Source organism: Biomphalaria glabrata, chromosome 1 (assembly GCF_947242115.1).
Source record: "Biomphalaria glabrata chromosome 1, xgBioGlab47.1, whole genome shotgun sequence".
In the NCBI taxonomy this organism is placed as follows: Eukaryota; Metazoa; Mollusca; class Gastropoda; family Planorbidae; genus Biomphalaria; species Biomphalaria glabrata.
Window position 1 is genome coordinate 61,404,905 of NC_074711.1, and position 19,151 is coordinate 61,424,055.

The 19,151-nt window shown below is 40.1% G+C and overlaps 1 protein-coding gene across 1 annotated transcript in view; it reads left to right on the plus strand.

The window, feature by feature from the left end:
- LOC106072175 (A disintegrin and metalloproteinase with thrombospondin motifs 7-like) overlaps nt 1–19,151 on the plus strand; it is a 175,386-nt gene that overhangs the window by 38,424 nt on the left and 117,811 nt on the right. The window contains exon 2 of the mRNA XM_056006094.1: nt 4,278–5,041. Coding sequence (XP_055862069.1) covers nt 4,633–5,041 — 409 coding nt within the window. The 5' untranslated portion in view covers nt 4,278–4,632. The remainder of the gene's footprint in view (nt 1–4,277; nt 5,042–19,151) is intronic.

The following is a 19,151-nucleotide window of genomic DNA, read 5'->3' on the forward strand; positions in this document are numbered from 1 at the left end:
GTGTCAGTAGAACAGCTTTGAATGTGTCAGTAGAATAGCTTTGAATGTGTCAGTAGAACAGCTTTGAATGTGTCAGTAGAATAGCTTTGAATGTGTCAGTAGAACAGCTTTGAATGTGTCAGTAGAACAGCTTTGAATGTGTCAGCACTATCTCCATTTCAAACCTAAACCTATCAATTTATTTTTTATTATTAAACATAAAATTTTTTAATAGTTTCAGCTTATTTTGATCTGAAGCTCTGACGATATCGCTCCAGTCGAAACGAATTGATAAACAGACATTTTAGATATTAACAAACAAAAAATAAAAAAAATTCACCCAAATCGTCTAGCAGCCTAACCTTATCTTTTTTTTTTTTGTGAGTGACATTTCCATGTGCCTGGCCCAACTCCTTTCTGCTAGGACAGGGGAGTGTATCCCTTAAGCCTCGTATTCAAGTACGATGGTTCATATCGTGTCGGTGATTTTCCCACAGCTTTGCACGAGTTGTCGGACATGCTGCAGTTAAATGTGCTTAATCTATTTTAAGCATTGTCTCATCAGTACTGCCTGGGAGTGGGGGTGGGGGGGGGGGGAGATGCTTGCAGAGTCTGAAAACACCGATACGATTATTCCAATCTATAATCACGGGATAACCCATTTTAAAAGCTTTTATGATGACACATTAAAAATTGATTTTTTCGGGGGGGGGGGGGGGGGGGAGTAAATCCGTGTGAAAAAAACTAGATATATAAATCTATTCGTAGCTCAAAAACCCCTTCTGCGGTCAACACTTAGTAAAAAAACAACCTCTTTCAGACCTTGCGATCTACAGGGCAGATGATGTAAAGGTCATCTGATTCTCAGAGGCACCCAATGATCACTAAATTAAAAATCCCCAATGGTCACCATGATTCGAACCCGGGACCTCGATTCGAAAGATTTACCGCTCAGCCACAGCGCCTCCAACACTAGATTTAATATTCCCCACTGAATTAAGTTTTTTAACTGACCCCGTATTATGTGGGATCGTATTTCTAATTACTTGTTGCAGATAGTTATAATATCAATTAGGGTCGAGCCTTTTTTTTATTAAAAACTATAAATAAACTTGTCGATTACGCAAGACTCTACTTCCAAGATTAGTTACTTATTTATGTAATGTCATGTTTAATTATGCCCCGGTATCGACCAGATAATTGATTGTAAATGAGAACATAACACATGGATTTGGAGTTGAGCGCTAAGAAATACAGAAAATCAACTTAGCATTTAATACTACAATTCACAATTTAACAACTTTATTTGTTTTGCCACAAAGCACAAGTGCTACAAAGGCGGTCAAAGTAACAACTAATAACAATATATACAGAATCAAGAGGAAAATAAATGAAAAGTAATAATAATGTAAGTGGTAGGCCTAATATATATTTTAAATTATAACATAGCACTACTAATGAACAACGATACAGCAACTATCAGATCACGAGATTCACAAACAGCGCGGTTATGGAACACTTAATTATAATCCAAGTCATCAACATAGCAACACACAATTTGAGAATAAGGATGTGAATAATGTAATAAAGTTATATATTAAAACAACAATAACGGAGGTGCGGTGGTTGAGTGGTAAAGCGCTTGGGAGCCGAGCAGGCGGTCCCGGGTTTGAATCCTGGTAAACACTGGGACTTTTAATTTCGGGACCTTTAGGGCGTCTCAGAATCCACCAAGCTCTAATGGGTACCTGACATAGTTATGGAAAAATAAAGACGATTGGTCGTTGTGCTGGCCACATGACACTTTCGTTAAATGTGGGAAACAAACAGATGACCTTTACATCATCTGCCCTATAGATCGCAAGTTCTGAAAAGGGGAACTTTACTTATATATCGAAAGTACGGGTTGTCTATTCTGAGAATGTTGTATTCAGAGTTACACCCGACTAAGTATCCCTGCACATACACACACATTACTCAATACGAGTTCGCTTTCAGTGGCTTGCTTGAGTTTATTTCAAACCAGCACGCCAATCAACGTTAGGACGGCCTGATCTCTGGGAAACACTTGCTAGGGGGAAAGAGCCGAAAGCTCTTACACCGAAGTATCATCGTCAGGTGCACACAGGAAGTGATGAAAGTTCTTGTGAGCAGACGAAGACAGCAATGGGTCCAAAACAAATCAAAATTGAGATCAGAATTGAAACTTACGAAAAAAAAAATCTAGATCTACAGTTTATTCAGTAGTTCTTTAATGATAACATTTGAACAAGTTGATGAAATAAATGATTTATTTTAAATATTGGATTAAAAAATGAGAGTGAAAAAAATCCTGTTAGATGGAAAAATGGGGGGGGGGGATTTTATTAATTGGTCGGTTGTTAATGTATTTTATTCAGTTTAATTATATTGTAAACACGCTAAAAATGAGTTAGTGTGTTTCATTAGTCCTTTTTTTTCTTTACATTAGGATGCATATTTCGATTGCAGTGGGCGAGTAAGGTAACCGAACTAAAAGACACTGGTGACCATTTATTAATGAAGGAAATTAGACCAACCAGACCAACTAGAATAATTTACACATTTTCTTTTTAAAAAATCTAGATTAGTTATATAATTAATACATGTACAAAAATATCCCTCCAGGCAGGGCCGGTCTTAGGCCACTGCAACCTATGCGGCCGCAGTGGGCCCCTCACTTTCTTAGGCCCCGCGCGAATTCTAGGTGTAAATTATTAAAATAAACCATTTTAACTTAATATTAAAGGGTTTCTGGAATTCTCCTGAAATTGTAAAATATACGAACAAGTTATGAAAATCTCCTGAAATTATTAAAGTCTTCTTAAAACTCATGCAAATCTCCTTAAAAACAGACAAAACTTCTGAGTGTCATTCAATATGGAAAACGCCAATCCTACTGGCAATTAAAAAAAAAGTTATTGTCAGCATTCATTTAATAAAAATGTAATAAAAAGGCGAATTTTAAGCAAAACAGAAATTTCAAATTCTTAACTTACTTTAATAGTCACTGGCATACAAATATAGATCTAAATCTACCTCGACCTCTTAAAAAAATTTAGAAGCGATATTTTGCTAGTCGATAGTAAATCTAAAATGCAAATCTGAATGTTTATCAGCTTTTTGTTGAAAAACTTCTATCTACTGTAGTTGGCTCGTAAAGCTAATTTGAAAGCGATTTTGTACTTAGTAAAGTATGAATAAAATGCAGACGAATTTATGTTTTAATACAAAATCTTAATTTTCACCTATTATCCATATAACAACCCAGAATAGGCCCCGCGCAATCCGTTTCGCATAGGGCCCCGCAATCTGTAGGACCGGCCCTGCCTCCAGGAGTACACAATTAATTTGTTTGAAAATACACGATGCGCAGAAAACTGCGCGACAGTACTTGAATTAACAGTCTTTGTAAAAAAAAATATTTCCATAATATAAACATATTTTTTTCCACCAGTTTTATGACTATTCACGTAGACGGGTTGAAAATATTGTCTGTCGCCTTTCATAGGGAGAAACATAGCCTTTGACATTATTACATTAAAGTGAGTCGCATAGGGGTTAATTGCGCCTGTCCCATAACTAAAGTTTTTATTTTAAAACATTTTCTATGATTTCTTAGCGTGAAAATATTTTTTTTTCTTTAAAAAATTTATAAAACAAATAATCAGGTAATGCATTTATGTTAGAGAAGGGAAAGGGAGGAAGAGAGAGAGAGAGAGAGAGAGAGAGAAAGAGAAAGAAAGAGAGAGGGAGGGAGGGAGGGAGAGTGGGAGGGAGAGAGAGAAATTAAATGCAACAAAATGACAGTGACCTAAGATTCGGGTGTACACTAGAGCCAGCTTTTAATCGAATACTAATTGTATCAATTAAACATCAAAGGGGTCAGAAGACACTTTATGGGAGATAAAGAAAACATCTCCAATTCCTTCAGTTGTCTATTTTATCTCATCTTTATCTCGAGACGAGATATTTATCTCCTGTTATAATATTCGCACGACACAATTTGAAACTGTCAGGTAGAGTTGAGCCATCGGCTCTGGAAACTGAAGGCCAGCAATAGCGGCTACTATAGCACTACACACAAATGTTTCATATCAAAACCAAATGCACACAGTCAACTCTCTAAAAAACAACACATAAACATAGTTGAGTGGCCAATAAAGTTGATCTCCAAACAAATGGATGAACACACTCCTACACTCCGCTATCTTTTGACTTCTTGCAATATTCCTGTGACGAGAGTTGCTAATGTATGTATATTTTCCCTTCATTCACAGATCAGCAACTTCTAGATCTACCATTCACGTACGCCAGACAGGGGGAGGAGAGGCGCATTCACACAAACCCTATTCACGGATCGAGGACTTCACAGCGAGACATGGTTAGGTAGTGACTGTCTCCCCCTGGTCGTCGTCACTGCTCTCTCTCTCTCTCTCTTTTCTCTTTCTCTCTCTCCCTCTCCCTCTTCTTCACGTAACGTTCGCCTCATATCAGCTCCATTCATAGACTCGAGGACCTCGCTTCACTGATTTCTACTCGTGTGTTGCTTTTTTTTTTATCTTCATTTCTTGAAGAGTTACGAGAGGAAAAAGAATACAACTAAAATAACAGACGTAAAGTGAAGCCAGCAATATGCGGGCTCGAGGCCCATGTGGTCCAGGAGCGTCGTCGCAGAGTGGGACCAGGTGCAGAGAAATGGGACCGTTAATGCGAGTCCCGAAACAAGGCTGCTTTAACGAAGATGACCATATCTCTGATCTAAGAGACGAAACGGACTGCTTTCCTAATGCAGAAGATTCTTGTACCTTGGATAATTTCAAATTTTCTGTTCTTCGCTGGACACCTTTCAGAGATGCACACCAGGAGAGTGCAGGGGCGTATGCAATGGGATTACGTCACTCAGCTCGTTTAAGGTCATCTCGTACAAACTGGGGATGTGCCTGTTTGCGATGCACGCCATTACTTCTTTGTATTCTGTTTCTTGTGCTCAACGGATGTCATGGAGCACACAGTGAGTTTTCTTTCCCGGATATAAGACAGGGTGAGTACTGCATGCTTGTTCATTTCCTCCTAATGCCTCACTCCCGGGTAGGGGACCTAGAGCAACATTAGTTGGGCCAATCAGTTCTTTAGCCTACCTTAGTCCAGTTCGCTTAGCTCTTGTCTGTGATGCATAATTTAATTACAATAATGGAGATGATTCCACTAATGATGATTAGCAAGGTGATGTGGAGATAAAAATGATAACGATGCTGATTATTTCTTCAATGATAATGGCGATAATGATAATTACGAAGATGATTATTTCTATGATGATCATTTCGATGATGATGATAATAATAATAAGGATGATTATGTTTATGATAGTTTCCATAATAATTAAATTATGATAATAAAGGTGGTTCTGCTTGCGTTAAGGATTAGTGTGATGTTCATTAAAATGATGGAAATTACTATGATGATCATTGCGATAATGATAAAAAATAAGGATGATAATAATTACGATGGTTATAATTGAGATAACGAGGATTAAGATGTTAGTGAATGTAATGGTGATAATTAAGGCGATTGCGATAATGGTGATTACTATGATTACAATGATTATTATTGTGATGACTTTTGATGTTGTTAGATTTAGTTGTTGACCTCTTCGAGGTGGCGTGAATCTGTTACGGGAAGGACGTCTTGGAGGTGGCGTGAATCTGTAACGGGAAGGACGTCTTGGAGGTGGCGTGAATCTGTTACGGGAAGGACGTCTTGGAGGTGGCGTGAATCTGTTACGGGAAGGACGTCTTGGAGGTGGCGTGAATCTGTTACGGGAAGGACGTCTTGGAGGTGGCGTGAATCTGTAACGGGAAGGAAGTCTTGGAGGTGGCGTGAATCTGTTACGGGAAGGACGTCTTGGAGGTGGCGTGAATCTGTAACGGGAAGGACGTCTTGGAGGTGGCGTGAATCTGTTACGGGAAGGACGTCTTGGAGGTGGCGTGAATCTGTTACGGGAAGGACGTCTTGGAGGTGGCGTGAATCTGTTACGGGAAGGACGTCTTGGAGGTGGCGTGAATCTGTAACGGGAAGGACGTCTTGGAGGTGGCGTGAATCTGTTACGGGAAGGACGTCTTGGAGGTGGCGTGAATCTGTTACGGGAAGGAGGCTGCTCGATCTTTGGTCCCCATTACTTAAACGTCGACTTTGCCCCGGCTTGACACGCCACTGCTTACGCGGTCTCTAAACTCCGCTCCTGCCTCCCAATGTTTGTTTGTACTAATATCATCGGCAGCGGCTGATAGTTGCACTGTGCCCTTGTCATGGGCGTCACTTAGTGTTTACTTCGACAGCTTCATTTAGCGTTGCCGATAGTATTGAAGAAGAATGTTAGTGTGTGTGTGTGTGTGAGAGAGAGAGAGAGAGAGAGAGAGAGAGAGAGAGTTTGTGAGTGTGTGTGTGCGTGTGTGTGTGTGCGAGAGAGAGTATTGAGAACTGCTGAAGCTGCAGATTCTTTAAGATTTGTTTACACTCAGTAATGTTTACATGTTCACTGGAAAAAGATCTACTCTCGTATGTGTCTGGAAATGAGTGTGTATGTGTGTGTGTGTGTGTGTAAAAGAGAGATACAGACATAGAACTTTGTCTATGATATAGAGGCTAGAGAGAATAGAGAGTTGTAGGCCTTAACGCAGCCCGTCTGTGTGTTTCCCTCTCTAAGAAGAAACAAAATGGTACGCAAGATGAAAGACCAAAACAAAGGGACCAAATGACCTCAAACTACACTCTCATAATAAACACAGTCGAAAGTAACAATTACGCAACCTCACGACCTGTGGCCCCTCCCCCCCCCCTCCTCTCACATGTACAGGCCTACGGTGTGCTCTAACATATTATAAACATTTAGATCTATGTAGAATCTCTCTCTCTCTCTCTCTCTCTATATATATATATATATATATATATATCCTGAAAACAGCACTAAACACACATTTCTGACCTAATTTATGTCAATGCCGGTCTGATAGCCATCTATTATGTCACCGTGCTAGTGCAAGCCAAACAATCCAGCGAGACAGAAGTATATCAGACATTGTTACATACATCTCCACCAACTTCCCTCCCCCTCCCCCCCCCCCCCCAATCCCAAACTCTCTCACAATTGTAAACACATTATCTGCTATACTATAAGATAAATTTCTAGCACTTAAAAATATTAATTAATATGTTAACACAACCTAATTATGAATATTGTTGAAAACACTTCTGGTATAATTATTTCCTCTGATCAAAGAGACTCACTCCAATCCTAATACAAGTATCTAGATACAAAAACAAAACAAAACAAGCCAAGCCAATAAACATTGAAGAAAAATTAGTTCAGCGGATCAAAGGTCAAGATTTAATCTAAGCTTCGTTTTCGTTTACATGTTCTTGTATGTTGAAGCGTTGTTATGGAGTGTGCGTGTCTGTGTTTCTATGGTGACGGTGGGCAGAGGTTAGCTACGCACTGTGTATGATGCAAGATAAGCAGCATTGTCGTCATCAGTCTTAGGTAGGAGAGACCAAATAGCCAGAGTGAAAAGACGTGGGGTTTTTTAGTGAGTTAGATTTTATTCAGAATACCGGTACCATTTTATATTATTACTCAAGTCTACTACTTTTTTTTTTCATTTTATCTCGTTGAATTTGTTTATATTGTAATAAAAGTCATATATAGTATGGCGACATTAGTTTAGTTGTCTAAAAGCAGTTTGGGGCTACAAGTCAACTACCGTCTACAACAAGGGTTCCGATCAGTAACCTCATATCTGATAAACCACACTGTGGTTTCCAGATCAGACAGTCTTGTATAAGAGAGTTTAGGGGCCAGAGTCTTTGTTCGGGCCATTTGATAGATTAAGCAACTTTGAAGGACATGGACGGCATTTCGCACTTAAAAGTATGGGTGGATAACTAGAGAGTCGCGCTAATAACGTGAAGGTTGTTAGTTCGATCCCAATATCGGCCTTTTTAAAATGCTTATATGAGCTTACTTTGTATGTCTGGTAACATGGTGTACACGTCCTTTCTTTCATTTCCTATTGACTGGATCAGGTTGAAATTTTGAACAATTATTTTTATTTTTTATTTTGCTTATTTTCTTAATCATTTTCACTATTTTTATTACTTTATTACTTCCTCTATTACTTTTGCTTGCGGCATATTAAGACACCCTACAGTTATTCCAGATTGCACAAAATAAAATCTAAATTCTAGAGGTATAAGTTGTTTGGATATTATTCAGGCATGTTGAAATGTAATCTTTGGCTTTTTCTACAATGCTCTGTATTTGTAGCCGTGTAATGTCAACCGTGGCCACAGCTTGGAACATATTTACAAAACGGATCGTGCGCTTTGCTCTAGCCTTGGCTCTTGTCAAACTTGTGGTTGTTCTTCACTCTTTCAAATCTTTAAATTATATTGTTTGTATGCGCTCAAGGCTTGCAACAGTGTGACTTTGACATTCTAAACCCAAACCTCGAAGCAAGACAAAGATCGGAATTCTTGAACACATGTAATGGGAGCTTCCAAGGCATATTTTTGTGTCAAAGGATTAGCGTTATAAGTCTATCTCTAGCACAGAAACAAAACTCGGAGAAGTTGGGCGTTGGTGTTTGGAACAAGAATCTCTGACATATTGAAAACTAAATAACGAGTGCAGCCAGTGGGAACAAAGTTACGATATAATCGTATTTAAAGGTGATCCCTTTCTGGGCTTATCACACCAATGTTAAGTTCATTCTAGTTTCATCTAAAGTGTTCTCCACTGACTCGAGTTTTCTAACAATCTCTCTGCTTATCACAGTCAATTGCACTGCGCTTGTTATCTAAGTAATCAGACGTTCTCTTGTCCTTAACATTGGTCGCAGTACCTTGTTATACCGACAATATTTATGTGTAGTGGCCTCTCGGTAACGCCTGTGACAATGCTAAGTGGGTCTTGGGCTCCAAACAAGGTCCACCCTGGGCTCAAAACAAGGTCCACCCTGGGCTCAAAACAAGGTCCATCCTGGGCTCAAAACAATGTTCACCCTGGACTCAAAACAATGTTCACCCTGGGCTCAAAACAATGTTCACCCTGGGCTCAAAACAAGGTCCACCCTGGGCTCAAAACAAGGTCCACCCTGGGCTCAAAACAAGGTCCACCCTGGGCTCAAAACAAGGTCCATCCTGGGCTCAAAACAAGGTCCATCCTGGGCTCACAAGGTCCACCCTGGGCTCAAAACAAGGTCCATCCTGGGCTCAAAACAATGTTCACACTGGGCTCAAAACAAGGTCCACCCTGGGCTCAAAACAAGGTCCATCCTGGGCTCAAAACAAGGTCCACCCTGGGCTCAAAACAAGGTCCACCCTGGACTCAAAACAAGGTCCACCCTGCTCAAACATTGATCTGAACACAGATGGGGAAAGACAAAGCGCATTACTGAATGTGCTGGCTACACAACACCCTTATAACCACACTTGTAAAATAGAGAAGAAGAAGTGCTCTGTTTCGATGGTTTGTGATAGATAGCTTCAGCTGAACAAGTGGTAACATGTTAATTGTAAATACAACATTTCACTTACAAATTTAAAGGCAGACTCACAAAAGGATTCTACAGAGTTTATGTGTTGAACACACGATTACACATCCATAAAGTTTGCATGTTTTCAGAAGGCCTAAAGGATAACGTTGCATCCATGTTTAGCACAATTCTGTCCATATAAAATCAGAATCTAAACGAGACAGAAAGACAGAACAAAAACAATAGGGATTTTTACATAATATGTAGCTCTAAACAAAATGGACTTAGTATTTTATAACTTTTTAGTTCTTTACTAGCAAGTTATTTTATTGCCTTAGAAACGTTTGCCCTTTAACTAATGCCTAAAACAGTGGGCATTCTTAAGTTACCCGCTATGTCATAACAATATGTTTCTGGTGTGTTCTGTATTGACCAACATCCAGGACCTACCAATTGGTACTTCCTGCGCTCACACGTTTTACTTCTTTCAAAATAAACACCAGCTTATTTACTCCACTACATCGACTGCACAGTTTTTTGGCCTTTCATTTCCTTCACTCACCTTCGTTGCCCCCTGTTCTCTCATGGCGCCCCCGCCTCAGCATCCTATCAGGGGATTCTCCTCAAGTGACACGCTCGGTGCCCCAATCTGTGTTTGATTGCCTCACCACCTTTGACAGGTACACTGCTCACCTAGTAACAAGTACTTACGTTAAGTAGTGTCTCGTATTTACCTCTCTCTCTCTTTCTCTCTGTATTTCTATCTCTCCGTCTATTTCTTTTTTTTTTCTGTGTTTCTCTTCCTTTCTCTCTTCGTCTCTCTCTCTTCCAATTTCTCTCATTATCTCTCTCTCTCTTACTTTCTTTCTCCTTTCTTTCGACCTCTCTGTATTCCAATCACCCCCTTTCTCTTTTCCAATCTCTCTCTTTTTCTGTCGTTCTTTCTCTTTGTCTCTAGCTTTGTCTCTCTCTCTCTCTCTCTGTATCTTTCTTGGTATTTCTCTCTTCCAATATCTCTCTCATTCTCTTCCTCTCTTATTTTATTCTTTCGATCTGTCTGTCTCTCTCTCTTCAAATTTCTCTGTTTTTCTCTCCCAATCTCTTTCTGTCTCTCTCTCTCTCTCTGGCTTTCTTTTTTCTCTGTCCTTAGCTCTGTCTCTCTCTCTCTTTATGTCTCATTCTTCCAATGTCTCATTCTCTCTCTCTCTCTCTTTCTACCTCTCTCTCTCTCTCTTTCTACCTCTCTCTCTCTCTTTCTACCTCTCTCTCTCTCTCTCTCTCTCTCTAATTCCCTTTGCGTCCTTTAATTTTTTTCTATTAACCACAGACGTAGGAAATAAGCTCTGGACTAGAAAGGAAAAAAATCGGGGGGGGGGGAGTTTGTGAGAGGGGTGATGGTAAATGAGAGAATGCAACACTTGACTTACTGACAGAATTACAACTCCCCCCCCACACACACACACCCTTTCACACCTGTCGAGATGAACACAAAAGTTCAGTTATCGTCCCTTTCGCATTGCTGAGTGCCGAAAGTGCTCACCTTTTATGTACTACCAATGGTCAATATGACATCATGGCCTATAAACATGTCATTTACAAGTGGCACTGTATGACAGGCTAAAGCTGTCATAATGTGAGCAATGCTCTTTATGAAATGTCATGTTCTGTTTTTAGGAGCTGCCGACAAATCAAGGGTGATAACTCGAGGGTTTTCTTTTTACTATTTATTGTTTTCCCTTGAGGTGTCCACAACTTAAGAGTGTGAGTGCAAGTTTTATGGATAGATTTGTACAAAGCGTATATCAACTCACTCTATCTGTCTGTACACGTTTTTGAACACAAACTAAATGTAGACATCTTTCGTGTTCACAACAATAACGCAATGAGGTAGTTAATGAATTATCTTTGAGTCCGAAGAGTAAGGATGAGTGCAGTGTTTCACTTGACCCCTGGTGTTGACTCATAGCGCCAAACTGCTGGTAGAGAACTGAACCGCTGTTAGGCGTATTAGATTTTAACTTTCAAATCTTGAAACAACTTGAATAACTTCTTTGAGAACAAATCTAAATATAACTGTTATTACAATATAGACAAATTTAAACTGAGATGAAATGAGATGTTAAATAAATCTAACTCACTACCAAAACGCGTCTTTACACTCTCGCATTTCATTTGGCGTACTTAACACAGATGTGCCCGCTTATCTTGCATCATTCTACAAGACTAACATTAAATTAATGCTCTTTCTCTCTCTACAGCTAACAATCTAGCAATAAATACTCCCTTTCCATATCGCCTAGGAAACACACACACACACACATATACACTCCATAACAACCACGCATCCCAGTTGGGACATATTTCGCCACCCCTACTGCAGAAAAAAAAAAGTGTTGTTTGAGGGGTCAACTTAAGTTTTCATCATCTGCGCCTGTCTTTGGCAAGGTCCCATCTTTGGGTCTCTAATGTGTGTCCAGCGACTTTCGTGAGAGCTCTCCAGCTGTCTCTTTCAGATGCTATCCACTGCATAGTGTTTTCTTATAGTCCAGTGACTTGCAGTAGTAGCCCATATTAGAATACAAACTATAAACTTTATTAGAAAATTGGGAATAAAAAAAAAGTTTTCTTGTGTTTCGATAAGACTAAAATCTGTGGATAACAATGTTGCTATTTATCACATGAGAAGAAGAATGCTATGGATGTTTTGTATTACTGTCTGTGTGCTTAAAGTTCGCTGTGTGTAGTTTGCATTTTCTTTATGAATAATTGTGTGTGTTTATTTCTGTGTGTGCATTCGTTGACACAAATAGAACTATGTTATGACGTACACGTTCTGGCCATAAAGGTTGAATCTAGGGGTGCACCGGATAGTACTTTTTGATATCCGGCCGGAGCCGGATATGACCGGATAGTAAAATTTGATATTCGGCCGGGGCCGGAGCCGGAGCCGAATACCTAAGTGTCTTGTAAATAGCTTGTATTGCTGAGCATTTTACGAAACTGTTAAATAACATACCTATATTTGTTGGTATTATTTTTTTTCCTTTTATATACCTTATTGTTTTAAACTCTGTTACTGATTGATTTATTCAAGCTTAACAGTATTTATAAACAAAAATTAATCTGTGTAGCATGTACGAGGCCACCAACCATAAAGGCTGTGTGTTGGAGGGTCAATGTAAAATATGTTAGTATATATTTAACTAGTTACTAATGTAAATCTCTCATCTGGCTTGTATGGTGGTTGGATGTATGTGTTCAAGAATTTCTGACCAACAACTGGTCATCAGACTTGTAATTTTAAGTCCAAAGACTGCTTCTGGTTCTGGTTTCAAGGGCTTAATACTGATAGCTGTTAGTTAATAGTTGGAATCTGAAGCGTAGTAGGTCATATATTTATTAATCCATTTGCGGCAGACGATATTTTATTAACAGCAGGAAGATCTATTATACCTACTCATAGCCTGAGCCTTAAATGTTGCGAAGCATAGATTTAATTGTAGTCTGTAGGCCTATTATTGGTATCTATGTTTAGATCTACTGTTATATAGATCTAAGAAAATCAGGAAAATCAACTATAGAAGAAAAAAAAAACACATTCACACCCTCCGTACCAAAAAAAACATAAATAGACTCTGTGTTCGACTGATAGTAACAATCTGGTCAGATAGACGTAGTGAGCCTACACATGTAGTCCTAGTGTAGTGTGTATAGATGATGGTGTTGACCATCACGCGTTTTTGTTCTTGGGCATTCGCAATAGTGTTTAGTGTGCAGGCGAAAAAAGATAACACAATGGCATGGTCAGTCAAGCATATTGTTACGATTCTCTCTCCCAATCAGGCCTTCCGTAACCACTGCTAAAACTCAACACAATACATCAACACATCAAGAACTTGACAACAAGAGCTCCACAATATCGGGTACTTTAATAATGAGTGAATAAGTAGATAACAGCCAATACTAGACAATTGGCATCAAACACGTCAACAACTAAAATGTCACTCTGTACATCACCGTACAAAACTCTACTGTCTCTCTTTCTGGACTTGTACATCAACACATGAGGACTCGACCAGGACCGACTTCATAGCCGACTAACAGTCCCGGTCTCGATGCTCTCCGGTCTTGAACTGCCGCTTTCCTACACACTGTCACTCGTACACGCAGGCTTTCGATCACATGACCATAACATTGGTCATATTTGCGTGTAATCGTGTAATCGTAGTACTGTCCCTTGTCCATGGCCCCGCTGACCTGAGTGATTCACGTGTGTGTCAGCTGAGCCTATAGTTAACCCTTTTGCGCCGCCAATAGGGTCGTAACACTGCCCCCTTCTCAGATTTGTCCGTCCCGGACAAAATCTAGCACACGACATGGGCAGTGGAGGTGAATCGATGCAGGAGGAGGTCTATCGGTGGGGGCGACAATGGGCTTATATTGCCATCTCGATGGAGCCATCTGTGCTGTAGTCTGCGTATGTCTCTTTCTCCTTCTGCTCCAGTTGACCTTCACCTGGTTGCACAGACGTCGTGGTTGCATCGCCATGCACTTTGGATTCAGCAACCATCGCCTTCTTTGGTCGCTCACTACTGAAGGCAGCCAGCCAGCACATGGGGAGGGATAAGATGTCAGGACTGGGGTCACCAAGATCTTTGGCCTATCAGGTTGTTTCATAGGGCTTTCAAGAGATTGGTTTTGGGAATGGGTATAAGGTCCACAGGAGGGGAAATAGTGGCACACATCATCTTCAGGCTTGTCCGGAGGGCAAACTAGTGGAGCAAGTTGGCAGCACTCCACTTGCGAAGAACCCTCATCTTCAGCATCAGGCTCCAGTTCACTTACTTGACCAGAACCAGGGCTTCTCACTATGGTCTCGTCAGCAGGACAAACGTCTGTTGGGTGCAGACCTTGCCGATGGGTTTCTTGGAGTTGGCGTTCTCCCTGCGGAGCTCGACACATAACGTTCTTGCCAAACATCTGGGTGCAGCCATCAAGATTTGAGTTCCTCTCATCAGCACTGGCAGATTGACAGATGTCTTTAATGTCCTCAGCTACAGGCTTGAGGTAAGACACGACGTTGTCTTGTTCTATCTGGCTGATGGAGGCACTCACGTCATGGACGTCTGTAGCAAAAGCGTTGGTTGAACTATTGGTCTCGGTCTCTTCTCTTGTTTCTTCATCTGTCTCTTTCTGCGAGTCACCCTTGATCACATTCTGAAAGCCAGCCAACATCTGTTTTTGAAATGTGATCAAGAGCTCTACCACATCAGGTTCGAGTTCAAAGAGGAACGTGTTCGGATCTTCCTCTTCATCCACTAGGGCTTGCCGGAGACGTTCTTTAAGAGTTTCGTTGTTCCTTTCGTAGTACTTCAGTCCTCGCCATTTCAGCTCTTGTTTCAGTTCTTTCAGATTCAGTTCATCTAGCAGTTTTACAGAAGCCATAGGAAATCCCACTTCAAGACACCAGTGTTACATTTCTCTCTCTCCTAATCATCAGGCCTTCTGTAAACACTGCTAAACACAACACAACACATCAACACATCAAGAACTTGACAACAAGAGCTCCACAATATCGGGTACTTTAATAATGAGTGAATAAGTAGATAACAGCCAATACTAGACAATTGGCATCAAACACGTCAACAACTAAAATGTCACTCTGTACATCACCGTACAAAACTCTACTGTCTCTCTTTCTGGACTTGTACATCAACACATGAGGACTCGACCAGGACCGACTTCATAGCCGACTAACAGTCCCGGTCTCGATGCTCTCCGGTCTTGAACTGCCGCTTTCCTACACACTGTCACTCGTACACGCAGGCTTTCGATCACATGACCATAACATTGGTCATATTTGCGTGTAATCGTGTAATCGTAGTACTGTCCCTTGTCCATGGCCCCGCTGACCTGAGTGATTCACGTGTGTGTCAGCTGAGCCTATAGTTAACCCTTTTGCGCCGCCAATAGGGTCGTAACAATATAGATAAATTATATCTGTACCTTAGTTACAGAGGTCAAGTGTTTCTTAATATTCCAGCATATTTTTTCTTTGTTTGCTAGATCTAATTGTGGTGTTTTAGATCAATTTATTTTCTGTGATGTTAAATTTTACTGTAAGGTTTTCCTTAATATATTAAGTCAATAGATTAAAACAATGATATTAGTTTTCTTTCTAAAAGTTTTAATACAAGGGGAAAAAATACATACACGCACACATGCACATATTTGTTTTATTTTATTGTGCAACGAACGTGTGTTCAGCGCCCTAAATGACATTTCTCTCCAAGTAAACAAACTTAGTCTCATCATCTAGTCACCTCTAGACAGTGTCAATGTTTCTCAACAATCTGCGTTAATCCATTCTGGCTTAAGAATGGTCAATGTCTATCAATACAGTGTCTGTTTGGCTTGTAGTCCAGCCTCCTAATTGAGACTTTAAGTAAACAAACTTATTGTCCCTGCCAATAGTATAAAAGGTGTGGGTTGTGGTCCAGACCCTTGATTGACAACCTATCTCATAATAAACACACTCATACCAGAGTAACCTTATGGAGATTTGGCTTGTAGTCCTGCCCCTAATAAAAATTCTTTTCCAAGTAAACAAACTCAGTTCCCTCATAAGATGTGACCTCTAGAAAGTGTCAACACGTTGACATCTGGCTTAATGTGGTCAGCTGCCTATCTGTGAACTCAATGTTATGGACTAAACAAACAAAAGGAGGTGGGGGTTGCTCATATCTACCTCTGGAGATATACCCGCACATCTAGACAATCAGCTTGACATAGTTAAGAAATATTACATGGTTACTAGACCACTCAAAGGTCAAGACAAGCTTTTAAAGTGTGCCAGACATCGCTGCTACGTATGTAATACGAATTTATAATGTAAAGTCTAGGCCACCCCCCAATAACAAACCTAGTTCCCTCGTGTGACCTCTAGAGAGTGCTTACGTCCATCGTATCTGACTTGGGTTCACCTGTCAATCAATGAACTCAATGTGATGGGCTAAACAAATAAAAGGGGGTGGGAGATGTTCATCTAGAAATATACCTGGTCACCTTAGAGGTGTGGCTCTTGTAGTCCAGCCCCCCCCCCCCCAATAAAAATTAACTACTAAGTAAACAAACTCAGTTCCCTCGAAAGGTGTGACTACTAGAGAGTGTCAATACGCTGACATTAAACCTACGTCCATCGTATTTAACTTGTGGTTACCTGCCTATAAATAAACTCAATGTGATGGACTAAACAAATAAAAGGGGGTGGGAGTTGTTCATCTCTACCTCTGGAGATATACCCATACAGCTAGACAGACGTCTGGTCAGCATGACGTAGTCAAGGAATGTAGCATTTTAACATGTTAACTAACTTACTCAAAGGTCAAGACAAATTGAAAAAAATGCCAGCCATTGCTGCTCTGTATGTAAAGCGCATTTATGATGTAAAGTTTCATCTCTATTTATATTAAGTTTTTAACATGCTTTGTCTTTATAATAAACGATGTTTGGTGCATATTCATAATGGCTCTATTTTTAAGCACATTATTTTGTTTTCATATAAGCATTAATACATTCTATAACAGACAGTAATGGAACAAGGTCCACTTTATGCATATTAAATAGGTGTATTTTTTACTATCCGGTTTACTATCCGGTAGTGATATCCGACCGGAGCCGAATAGCACCGGATAGTAAAAAATGCCGGATATTCGGCAGAAGCCGGAGCCAGAGGGACTATCCGGTGCACCCCTAGTTGAATCTAAACAAAAACGAAAGACATTCATAGGTCAGTGTGATTGCTCTCCAAGTCTCAGTGTCTATTTCAACTTACGTGCCGGTTGTTTCTAGTCTGTTTTCAAACTTAAAAGCTGATGATCTCAATCCTATTGATTTTATAGTGGAAATCAGGAGAGATTGCCTCAGCCTCTTTATTGTTTCTATAGTTGTTGTTTTTTTCATATAATTTTCTCTATTTTCATTCATGCTCTGTTCTCATTTCAAAATGTCTCCTTTGAAATCAAACCAGAGCAAGGAAATAAAAGTGGCAATGAAGAGATCTGTGATTGGAGCTTGGAACCAAAGCATAAACACGAGGGTCATGATACACAACGATAAGAAAATGGATGAGATCTTGATTTAAAAAATGGAAGAGATCTTGATTTAGAAAATGGAAGAGATCTTGATTTAGAAAATGGATGAGATCTTGATTTAGAAAATGGAAGAGATCTTGATCTTTAATTCTTCATCTTGTGTGGAAGAGTTGTCGCCATGCCACTCGACCAGGCAGCCAGCCTATTAATGACATTTTAAAATATTTCATTTTAGCTATTTTAAACTTAGGATAATAATTTTCAGTTCAACCAAGGATCTACATATCAATAAGAATTTTTAAAAAAATTTAAGGCTTTTGACATTTCATTTCACGAGGTAAATAATTTAAAGCTCAATCTTTTTCTATAGCTGACGGTTAACGAGAGTGTCAAATAGCCAGCACAACGACCTTTACTTCCCTATCCAATGTCAAATAGCCAGCACAACGACCTTTACTTCCCTATCCAATGTCAAATAGCCAGCACAACGACCTTTACTTCCCTATCCAATGTCAAATAGCCAGCACAACGACCTTTACTTCCCTATCCTATGTCAAATAGCCAGCACAACGACCTTTACTTTCCTATCCAATGTCAAATAGCCAGCACAACGACCTTTACTTCCCTATCCAATGTCAAATAGCCAGCACAACGACCTTTACTTCCCTATCCAATGTCAAATAGACATTCAAGTTGAACTGGAGAAACGTCCTCAATAATCACTGAGTTCAAAATCCTACCGTTCACAGAGATTTAAACTCGCGACCATCGCTTCGAAAGCCAAGCGTAATACCATTGGGTCACCATAGCATTAACACGATATTGCTCATCATTATTTAGCATTGCGTAAATAAATTATAGGCAGGGGCGGCCTTAGCAGTACGCGAGGGCTGCGAGCGGGTGTGACAAGCGGGTCTGGGAGCCGTAAACGTAGACTTTAAATACCATACCTCATCAGGTGAACAGACTCACCTGCCTGTAATGCTGGAGACCTATTTGTACTTTACAGCATAGTACCTAACGTAGTTACTGGGGTATATCGGAACCATAAGTAACAAGTCAATAGCTGTCATGGTACTGGGTATCACATTGATGTGAGAAGAGGCTTCCAAAAGATTGAATAACAAGTCCTTGTTTCAGAGAACTGATTTTGTTTCCGTAGCTGACGCCTGGCGGTTACAATGGAATCTCCTATCGCAGGGCCCTTTCTAGCTGGGGCTGGGGCGGCTGCCCCACTCGCCACCTCGTATGGCCGCCTCTGTTATTCATGTGCCGTTTAAAACTCATAATTTAACGTGAAGTTCTGTTTTCGATAGTTACACTTAACTACTGGACGCCTTGTGTTCGTTACACACTACTGACAGAGCGACATGTGGCGTTAACGCAAGTTTAAGCGTCTGCCACTATTCGCAATACAATAATTTAAAAACAACTTTTTTTGTTTCATCTAAAACATTATGAAACAAAAGCATGCACATTTACACTTAACACCCCCCCCCCCCCTTTTCCCTGTCACATGTACGGCTGT